At 37.7% G+C, this 11180-nt stretch overlaps 2 protein-coding genes across 4 annotated transcripts; one reads left to right on the forward strand and one right to left on the reverse strand.

Moving 5' to 3' along the window:
* Positions 1-769: 769 nt before the first annotated feature.
* Positions 770-2474, reverse strand: LOC120633928. 3 transcript variants are annotated; one of them, XM_039904362.1, is made up of 4 exons: positions 2382-2474; positions 2238-2292; positions 1428-1848; positions 770-926 (listed from the first exon to the last, which is right to left on the reverse strand). In XM_039904362.1, coding segments are annotated over exons 1-4 (561 nt in total). In that variant the 5' UTR covers positions 2384-2474; the 3' UTR covers positions 770-843. The 3 variants fall into 3 exon arrangements, with proteins under 3 accessions (XP_039760296.1, XP_039760276.1, XP_039760285.1); XM_039904342.1 differs by lacking the exon at positions 770-926 and having other exon boundaries at positions 934-1848; XM_039904351.1 differs by lacking the exons at positions 770-926; positions 2238-2292; positions 2382-2474 and adding an exon at positions 1930-2032 and having other exon boundaries at positions 934-1848.
* A 5224-nt stretch (positions 2475-7698) lies between these two features.
* Positions 7699-9814, forward strand: LOC120634242. The gene is made up of 3 exons (XM_039904722.1): positions 7699-7928; positions 9195-9296; positions 9620-9814. The coding sequence occupies exons 1-3, from the start codon at positions 7713-7715 to the stop codon at positions 9758-9760; spliced, it is 459 nt and encodes a 152-aa protein (XP_039760656.1). The 5' UTR covers positions 7699-7712; the 3' UTR covers positions 9761-9814.
* Positions 9815-11180: the final 1366 nt, after the last annotated feature.

Consider the following 11180-nt stretch of genomic DNA (forward strand, 5'->3'; position numbering starts at 1 on the left):
CTCATCACACCAAACATTTTCCAGCTGTGGGAATCGCACCCCCGGCCTTGGACTCAGAAAGCAGGGTCGTTGCAAACTGCGCCCATCGGCCGTCAAATTATTCTTTGCGAAGTATCTACTAATAAAACTGTCCGCCCTACGTTTAATATTTTTAAAATTTTAATTAGGAGAAGCTTAAACATTTTTACAGAATACAGATTTTTAAAAATGTTGGTGTCTGTCAGTTTCTTAACGTATCACGAAGAAACTACAGAATGAATTTAAGTGTAATTTAGTACCTACCTATACTTATAGCTGATACTCGGGGTTAACATTTTAATTATTTTTATCCCAAGAAACAATGTCTATGGTGCCGGCGGTATAAGGAATGAAAAATTTCAATGATTTTATACCGTAACTCATCTCAACTTATTTTATGAATATTTGTTATTAGAAAGGCTGTATCATCAGTTTAACCATGTGTTAATTTGGGGTAAATATCAATAGAGGTAGAGAACTGCTCAGCAGACAGCGGCAACCCACTGACAATGTTGCTTTTTATGTATTTACACAAATTTCACCTAATTATAATATGTGGGCGTGACCGCTAACGTTTCATAAAATAATAATAGGAACTTTCTTGGCTTGCCTTCTGCATACAAGTAAGCTAAGAGTATGATGCAAAATTAGTGGATTGCCACGTTACGTTTCATGAATAAAATTTTAACAGTCTCAGTGTATACGCGCATAAAGCAGAGTTCATAAACTGAGTGTAAAATAAACTAGGTGATTAAGAAAGTATTTTATTTATCACAATAATTATGTAGGACCTTTTCTTAAACTCTGCAGCCAGATAGAAGACAACTAACAAAGCTTCATCACTAGAACCGGTAATCCTGCTCCCGCCGCTCCATTTTGGTTGCTTGCCACTGCATTTGTTGAACAACCTGAACAGAATATGAATCAAAGTGGAGTAAGCATTACACATTTTTTACCAAAGTTTTCACCAAATGGCATGCTGGGTATTCTGGAGCCGCCGCTGCTGTTAAATTGATTTCGGCTAGGTTGAATACCTGGCGGAGTTTCAAAACAATCAGCTTTGCAAGGGGCATCCCATACACAAAGTGGCGGTGGTTTCCAGTGTACGCAGCCCAGCCTAGTACACGGCTCTTCCTTAACTTCCGCCATTTTTACTTTTCTCGGCCCAACAATTACGTCGCTTGGCGCTAATTCTTTATCCTCAAATTTGTTAATAATCGTATAGAAGGTTTTCTCGTCAAACAATAACATTGGGCTTATGCTATCTTTTGATTGTTTGATGCTACATAAACAGTTACACAGTGTACTGGTAGTTTCTGCTGTAGGTGCAGCAATTGGTGTGCGAATACAACCTTTATACGCAGAGCTATCGGTTATAGAATGATAATTTACTGGTGAGACACACTTACAGCACTGCCCGCCGTCCCTTTTGTTTGTTGAAGTGTCCGGAGCAATGCCTTTGAGTTCACACACTATGAATCTCTGGCCAGTGCCAGCTCCGTTACTGGAATCCGCCAAGCTTTCTGAACCAAGTGCTTGAGTTCGAAAATGTACCGCTAGTGGTTCTGGATCTGCAAGTCCGCGAGCTCGTGCTAATTGACTCGGTGCGCACAAAGGGTCCGGTAATACGAGACACGATGGTTCTCCACCACAACCGGTGCGCCGGCAATCATGTTGAAGACCATTACGCTTTATACAATGACAACTGTAATACATAATTCCACCACGGAGCTCTCGGCTCTTTATCCTCTTGAGTTGATTCTCTTTTGCTTCCTTTTTTTCTGTCGCGCTCTCCTCTAATCTGAGATCAGCATCAGCAGATCGTTCTTTCTGTAAAAGAACAAATTATTTTACATAACTACTAGGTTATTTATATCTCTGTCCGCCGTGAATACGTGATTGATATATTACCCGTTCAGCTAGGTGGTGGTGAACAGTTTCAACTACCATTGTGATATCAGGTCGAAGTCACTGAATCGCGTTACGTATGTCTTGCCAGGTGGTGGGCGTCGCACGCATGGCGGACATGGTGTCGGACACGGCCTTGGGCAAGGGCCCGATCGACATAAATATCGGATCGACCCCTGCTGGAAGTATTGGCAATCCTGCAGTCCGTTTCGCTTAAATGCAGAGCGCGGAAGACACTGCAACTGAATATTAATAAGGCTGTAACAACCTTTAACTTTCTTGAAAGCTTAGCAACATAATTGTAAACTAACCGCTGGCCCGCAGTCTTCATATTTGTAGCAAACCATTGGTCCACACGGGGAACACCTGTGAATAACAACGAGCTATATAATATGAATAAATGGTTAGAAAAATTACCCAACCAAGTGTACGTAGTAAGTGTATGTAGTACTTACATTATTCTGGTGTTTCTGTAAAATTAAGTTCTACAGGAAAGGAAGAGAGATGCTTTATTTTTAAAACTTTTTTTGAATTTTATACATGAGCAATTTTAAAATTTCTTCCTTTTACTTGTAAATTTTGATTTTTAAAATATAAATTTTTCTAATTTTTATAATATAAGATCATGTGTTCATATTGTCGTCCAAAATTTTCTGTCCTTTTTTTCACATCTTGAGGTGAATTGTTCTTATTTTTAATTCTTGCATGCCAGAGTTAAAAAAAGTCAAGAAAAAAGTTTTACTTCATGATAGGCTCGGTTCACAATAACTTCTCTGCTGTTCTCTTCTAGTAGTTTTAGTTTGCATGTTGTAGTAATAATTATGATTGTAATGTTCTTTCAAAATATTTATAAGGGTATATATTTCATTACTGGAAGCAAAAGTAGGTTTTAGTGCCCTTTCTTCTGTTTATCTATGATCTTTTGTAGGAAAAAGGCTTAATGCGTGCTGTGTCCTTTTCTTCTTAGTATAATTGCCTCATGTCGCAAATAGTACATAAAGGATCTGCATGTGGGTTTGCGCAATGCTTCACACAGGCCACATTGGCTGGGCCACACAAAGGCGCTGGAAGCACCTGGCATAGACGAGAACTTTGGCATCCACTTCTGCGACAATCGTATTGTAATCCATTCCGACGAAGGCAGTAACAATCTGTATAAAGTATACTACTCCTCAGTTCACGACTCTTGCATGTTTTCAAAGGAGCGCATGGTTTACAGGACCCCATGTTGAAAATGATATATCTAGTTTAACATTTCATCTAAGTGATATTTATCTCAAAAAAAATTAATTTAGTTGCACTGAAATTTAGTTAAGTACACTTACTCAGCAAAAATTTTGATTTGTAACAATCATTCTTGAAGTCTGAAATGTAAAAAAAAATATTTTGAACTTTAGATGGCTATGGTAATATTCGTTTTCAAAATTAAAAATTCATGTATTTCAAGTAGGCCTAATATAAGCACTTTTGAAACGTCAAGTCTGTCTTTGTGTAGTGACTCTACCACCGGTTCGGAAGGCAGATTCTACCGAGAAGAAGCCGGCAAGAAACTCAGCAGTTGCTCTTTTCCAATATCAACAATTTACAATTTACATTCTAAAATTATTTTTTCTATCTTGTGAGAGATGAAAGCGGAGCCGGATGCTTCCAAGCAACCTTGTCATTAAGAAATTCATCAATTGTATAATAACCTCGCTGTAATGAATGTGTTTTAACACATTCTTTAAACTTATGCATTGGTAGGTCCAAAATTACCTTAGGAAACATATTATAAAAGCGTATACTCAATCCCACAAATGACTTCCGCACCTTTCGCAGACCATATGCAGATGTCACTAATTTATGACCATTTCTTGTAAGTCGACTGTTTATATCCACTTTTTGTTTATGAAGACTAATATGTTGTGTTACAAATGCTATATTGTTATAAATATATTGTGAGGCTACCGTAAGGATACCTATTTCTTTAAATTTTTTACGGAGGCATTCACGTGATTTAAGTTTATATATTGACCGTACAGCTCTTTTCTGCAATATGAATATAGTTTCAATATCAGCAGCTTTACCCCATAATAAGATCCCGTAACACATCACACTATAAAAGTACGCAAAGTAAACAAGTCTTGCTGTTTCTACGTCAGTAATCTGTGTTTTATAAATAATATTACTAGATAATCTTGCTTGTAAAACCTTATCAAGCTCTACATTCTTATGATCGAGTTGTGCCGGCTTTTTGTACACAAATCAAAGAAAGCTTCTGAAAAGCGATGGCCTATCATAGTCCACCAGAGTAAAGATTGTTTTTGCTTTATCTCTGGGCTGTATTTTTTTTAAATGCCTCTGTTCTTATTTATGATTAGATCATTTTAATACAATTTAATTATATATAAGTTCTATGTATCTCTGTCCCGTATGTGCTGTTCCATTTTGGCTATGTATATAACGAGTCACCGCCGTCTAACCGTCCAGGAAAAAAGGTGGTTGCGATTTTAAATAACCGTTATATTAAGATTCTTTTTCTTTTACTTTAATAATATATTTTTATTTATGCCGTATTTATTTTATTTATTTTACCATCAATAATAAATCATAATTAATACCTGTTGTTAAATAGCAGCTTTGTAACAGATAAACAAGATATTGTCAACGGTTATTACTTTCTAACTTCCAAGACAAGACTCGCTGCCTAATTAATACCTTGTTAATTGTTATGGACGCATCTTTATCATAAACGGTTCTATCAAAAAAGATTCTTCTGCTACGCTAGCTTGCTTCACATTAAAAAAAAGTAAATTATAAAATTGGAACAGAGAAATTCCTGGTTTAAACGTTACCAAGGTGATGTGTAGAACACAATTTGGATATACATTTAGTTCAATCAAATCCTCCAAGTGACTAGCATTACAAAAACTCAAAAAAATCTATCAGTCTTATTTTGCACTAGACCGTAAGATTATCGTTGAATATTAACTTATTCTTCGTCTCTTCGATACTCCAAATCCTTCTACTAATAATCCAGAATGTAAGTATTTTGAGAATCTGTTATCTAGTTTGAAATCAAATCTTGTGTACTACTTTTCCAACCCAGACTTTTTCATCGTAGAAATAAGAAAACATGAATAAAAGCTTCAGTCTTCAAAAAATACAATTAAAATCTGCTAGTATTTGGTTTATTGACTTTCTATAGCAAAACCTAGCAAGGAGTATTATTTTTAAAACCTTGATTACTCACCCTGACCACACGGTACAGGGTCCGGTCCGCCCACCTTCCTGAAGACTTATACTTCCTTCCTCTGTATATGCGCTATATATGCGGCCCGGTGCTCTCCAATATGCTCAAAGCCTGTTTATGGACACACGGGCACTTTGTAGAACCATGTTCCTTGCATGCCCTTAAAAGTATTCTGCTTTCCAACTTTATACCATCTATCACAACAGTAAAAAGGTGGGAGATCTACTTGGTTCGTAAATCATTACTGTAAAATATTTATCGGGACTACGAAGTTAAGAATAAACAACTATTATTTTATTTCCAGGTGTGGACCGTGTGGACCATGTGGACCATGTGGACAGCCCTGTGGACCCCCTTGTGGACCGTGCTGCCCTTGCATCACCATATACACGTGCTGTACGAAGATCTGTTAGGTGTTGCAAGATGACTGCCATGGAGATCTGCGGCGGCATCTACTCGTATAGTGTGTTTAGCATATTAGTGCCTACGTCAACAGATGCTGTTTGTCAATAAAACTTAAAATTTACTTTGATTTTTACTTCCTACGATTCCTCGTTGGCCCCTGTTCCCATATATAAATGCCCTTATATAGGAATAAGCCATTATATAGGAATAAGCCTCTCCTGGGACTAATTTTTTTTACCTATCCCTACTGGTAAGGGTGCAGTGTGATTTTATGGAATATGTCAATAAGTCCAGGGGGGTGCTCGGGGTGCGGAGCGCGCTGATAAATCTACTTGGTTACTTGCTTGTCAACAAACTTACAGCTTACTAAAGCTACCTGTTAACATGCATATTGTCCCTTACATTTAGTGAAATTTGTTGTGCTAACAACTCGTTCCATCAGTGGCACGATGCTACGCCCCTTATAGATATATTTGAAAATGGGATCAATTGGGACTGATACGGTTTTCGTCCCAATAGAAATATTCAAGCAAAAAAGTAACAAATATTTTTGTTAATGAGTTCTAAGGTAATAGACACAATACAAAACTAATTTGTCCAACAGGAACCACATTCGTAAATGCTCTTTGATATTCTTCGTAGTAGCTTATCTAAGGCAGGGTCAGACCGATCCGATTTTCTCTGAAGAAACGCACAATAAATGCACCTACATTCCGTGGTCCCTAAAGGGATGCATACATTAAAAGTTGCTCTCCGACTGTTTACACTGCCGGTGACGACTCTTGACTAGTTTTGACGCTAAGCGACGAGCATTCAGCAAATAAACTCGCTCAATACCTCGGTGAAGTAAGTATTTCTGGGGGACTTTAACACTCACCACCGGAACTGGCTATTGCCATACCAGAATACCGACCACGTCAGAAGGCGCTCAAATTTGCCCAATCGCAAGACCTCTCTCATCTGCTCCGGGAATCTCCCACATGGGTTCCTGACGTTGACGGTCACACACCTAATTGTCGAAACTTCTGCTGACTACCAAACCAGACCGATTTTCAGTAACAGTTACAGCTCCCTTGGATATTTCTGATCACTATCTGGCTAGGTCAGTATCGAACTTTCTCACCATGCGAGTATTTCGGAATTTTTTAGCATTTTCTCCTCGGCGGTAAGTATGCTTCTCGTCTATTGATCCGTTGACTAGTGGAAAACCTTTATCGGATTTGATAAAGCAAGCCATGGAATACTTTATTCAATTCGCTGACGTATAACTGGATGGCAGTCTTCCGCGATGGTACAACGCTGAATGCGCTTAAGTCAAGGCGCGTTTGCAGCGTACGAAAAAAGCTCCGGATATAATCACCTAGAAGAGAGCCTTCAACTTAGCCGCCAGGTACTAAACGTTTTTTTGCCTTCCTTCGCTACCATTGCAGCCACGGATGTTTATTTATACAATACTTTTAATTTATAAGAGATGGCGCAAAAGTGTATGGTGGGTAGTGAGTATTATTCGGAATAGAGCGAGGTAAATGTCTTATTACTTTTGATTTATATATTTAAATATATGATGCTAGTTCACCAATTCGCTACGTGGGGGACTACGGCCAATACCCTTTTCATTTTCGGCCCTGGGGTGGACCGGTAATGGGTTTATACAATGATGAACAAGTACCATGTCCTTACAAATTTCATGAGTTTTATTGTTAGGACGCCAATGTTTGAAAACTGTTTGCGGTGCGCGCCAACATTGTTTGATGCGTGCAAGCACAACGCACACTATTCGGTTGCCGGCTAAGGTTGTTGCCAACTATCAATATACCGCACATTGCGGTATATTGATAGTTGGCAAATAGACATCACATTGGGCCAACATACTGCCCTAAGAGGTTGGCATAATGTGTACAGCCACTTTTAAAGGCATTATTTTGAAAAAGTTAACAAATGTCAAGGCTTTCAAAATAATTATAAAAATAATCTGTTTTAAGCACTGACCTCTATTATATAGAGAATTCAGACATGTCGCAATAATTATTTGAAGTTTACCGATTTATTTTTGGCTAAGCATTTAAAAATAAAATAAAAGTAATAAAAATGCAACTAAACATATAAAAAAATCTATATTAGGTATGTTACTTTAAGAAAAATTACAAAAATGTTTCTAGCTACATTACCACGTTTTGTGGCATGCAGTTCTGGAAAGAACATCCTTCTATCAGCCAACGGAAAAAACATTTACGGTTTAGGCGTTTGCAACAGTGGGTTACGAAAAAACGGAGACTCCAACTGTGAAAATAATGATGGAGACAATAATAAACCACCCCGGCATCTATGCCCTGACTGCAACCCCTCCGCTCCTACTGTTTATGATGTAAGTGTATGGATGACTATAACCCTGCCCTGTTGGGCACAACTTCCTCTCTAACAGGAGATAGTGTTTGTTTAGAGCATGAACCCACCATGCTTCATTGCGGGTTGGTGGGCTTTAATGACTAAAGTTAGTGATAATAACCGTGTCCGCAAACTTTACGTGCTCTCTGAGGCAAGAGTGATAACACGAGAATATTCGATAACATGTCTTTATAAAAATAATAGAGTCCTAGAAAAATTCCTCGAATACAGACAGATAGATGCATGGACCCCAGTACCCATTACGAAACTATAAAAAGGGGCCTTGTTGGACTAAGGCCCTTAAAACATAATTTGTTAATTCAGTAGGTACGTGGCTTAAAGATACCTGGAGCAGTGATCAGGAAATTAGGTCTCGGATTGAATTAATTAGAAGTACCTTTACCAAGATGAAAAAAGTAATCTGCAATCGCAGACTTAAGATCCTTTTGCGCATTCGACTCCTGCGTTGTTACATCTGACCCAAACTGCTATACGGATGCGAGGCTTGGACTATCAAAGAAGACCTCGGGAAACGCATAGAAGCACTTGAGATGTGGGCATTCAGACGTATGTTACTTGCAAAGTATCCAATGAGGAAGTACTGCAACGCGTCAACCAACGGCGTGAACATTTGCACACCATCAAGATCAGAAAAGTTGCAAATCTGGGGCATTTATTATGATGCGAAAATTTTCAGGAAGAAGTCCTGGCTTCGTAACATCAGAGAGTGGACTGAAATCGCGAGTGCAGGAGAATTATTTCACCTCGCGAAAATAGACAAGAATTTACGAAGCTGACTGCCAACCTTCGCTAGTCGGAGAGGCACCGCAAGAAGAAGAAGTAGGTAATGTTTGCATCAATGGGACCCGCCATACACGATTTGTGGATCAAATCCTGTGGGGGGACAATGAACATGCCAGTGCATCCCGTACTCTTGTACCTTGAGACTCCCCGCGACTTGTTTTATGACGTAAGTGCTACCGTCTGTCTGAGGAACACACAGAGTTTTCCAATTCCGTTTCCCCCAACAGTCTGGTATACGTCGGCATTTCCTATGTATAAAAAAGTACATACATAAGCTTACTAAAACAATATCTAGTAACTGTGCGGTGAGAGATCGCTGTATGAATCCAGTTAAATGTTACTGACCATTTGGCAGTGCAAGATTATCTCGAACGGCACCAATAAATCGGCCTTTTTATTTGGATGCTCAATATAAGGAATCTATAAATATATTTTTTTTCAGTGTCGAAAGTATGGGCATAATTTACCATGTGACAGTGTCATGCCTTACTTTGAAACATTACCTTACTTCCCAACCGGTATATTCCGCTGCACAGCTGGAGAGGTAAGGTAATATTTTTAATAATAACTAATGTTATTACAAATTAAAGACGGACAGATGACGTAAAATGAGTCGCAGAGTGCCACTGGATACAAGCGGTACAAAACCTTAGCGTAAGTCACTACAAAATACTTACGTACGTACAGCAGTGGACTTTCTGTGGTTAAGATGATGATGATGATGATACATAAATCACATCAATCAGTTACTCGGTTTCTGTGTGATTGAACGACAAACCAACGTAATCGGTTGATTAACTACTTCTTAGTTCCTGTATTAACGTTGCTATTTTATGACGTATCTACTCAATAAGCTCCTATGAACAGGTTCTCGGCTTAGGAGCTGCAAAATGCGGGTGTTACAAAAATCCTGAATATTTTTCATTTCACCATATGAGCTTTTATGATATGCATATGCTGCTAAGGTGCTATCGGCAACCATCACCTAAAACTGGAAGAAAAAAATAATGGAACATAGTAATATTACATACCTATTATGTTATAATTTGGTAAACTAAATATATTTTTATTATTTATGCAGCAAGCAGAATCTCAATGTTCTTTCTGTAGTTACTTCAAAATAAATTTGTTTTTAAAATTGACTTTACGTAGGTGTATGTTCTGAAAAATCATTATACTGACACTACATCTTTAAACCTCGCCTGGTTAAAAGATATAGCAATTTACTCGGACTAACTTTCAATGTCATAACTCATACAGACTTGTATTAACTTTATTCTTTAGCTAATAATGAAGTTTGTCCAGTTCTTTATGAATCTGTAAATCGTTGATTTAATATGTAACTAGGTACCTACATCTTAATTGACAGGTTGAAAAAATGTGCTACAAATGGCCCGAAGAAAAGGACGTAAATACTTGTAAATCTAACAATTTAAAGATTAGAATAACAGAGACCAATATCATAATCTTTCTAATACTAATATTATTTCTCAAAGGTATTTTTTGTTGGTATAATGTAACAGCACCTATCAAAATCAACGCCACCTTGAAGATTACTTTGGTCTCTACTGGTATTTTTTTGAGGTGATAAGCTATTCTTTACTATTTATAGACGTTCTTCGTCCTATTATTCTCATTTAACAATAATTCTCGGTTTTGTACCTACTATTGAAAGTAAAGTTTTTTGTAACGAAAACTCCACTCAAAACTTTCGCAGTTCTAATGCTAAATGCAGTCAGATTGAAATGTTGCTCTAATTTTGGTCAAAATAGGTCAACTAGAACCCCGAGATACAGCTTGACCCGAATCTCATGAGAACAAGAGCATAAGATACTATAAAATGCACTTGCGGCAATGTGCTTTGTCAACTTTAGACATTTATGTTGTCGAGTACTAGATTAGGTATAGCAATCATGGTGAAATTCACCGTATCCACGGATCGGAACAGGCGTGCATAACAAATCATAGTGATTCGTTTTGGATGCAAATCGCTACCTAGGTAAATCGGAGACTTTCATGTTGAACTATATTTCATGGAAAACCGGTTGTTTCGCTTCATAAGATTTTATAGGATGGTACAAGGTGACTTTGTTTTATACTGAACGAACACATTAAGATATTACTATCGGATATCTGGAAAATTGCAATTAAAGCGTTTTTGAGATTAACACCCAAAATACCTCCAAAACACCTAGGGCTATACTCATAAACTTCGCTTAGCTGCTGATTAGTTACACTTTGTTTTTTTTTAATTTGTCATCAGTAAATTGATATTCGAAAGAAGACAAAACATTGCGTAGCTATGCAACTGCTTTCCAACAGTTATTAGTAAGGTGGGTACTGTGATAGGTTGCTCGGTCAATGATGAATGAATTCAAGATGCAGAATCTTTGGATCTTTTGTAAGCTAGGTTATTTTCCTATCTTTA

Source organism: Pararge aegeria, chromosome 2, assembly GCF_905163445.1.
Source record: "Pararge aegeria chromosome 2, ilParAegt1.1, whole genome shotgun sequence".
NCBI lineage: Eukaryota > Metazoa > Arthropoda > Insecta > Lepidoptera > Nymphalidae > Pararge > Pararge aegeria.

Bases quoted from the DNA above. Each gene is read 5' to 3' on its own strand.
- LOC120633928 (XM_039904342.1), bottom strand. The intron at 1,849-2,237 runs GTTAGTTTACAA...GTTCTTTTACAG, and splicing joins ATGAAGACTGCGGGCCAGCG to AAAGAACGATCTGCTGATGC.
- LOC120634242 (XM_039904722.1), top strand. From the start codon at position 7,713: ATGTTTCTAGCTACATTACCACGTTTTGTGGCATGCAGTTCTGGAAAG. The intron at 7,929-9,194 runs GTAAGTGTATGG...ATTTTTTTTCAG, and splicing joins CCGCTCCTACTGTTTATGAT to TGTCGAAAGTATGGGCATAA. The intron at 9,297-9,619 runs GTAAGGTAATAT...TCCTATGAACAG, and splicing joins TCCGCTGCACAGCTGGAGAG to GTTCTCGGCTTAGGAGCTGC.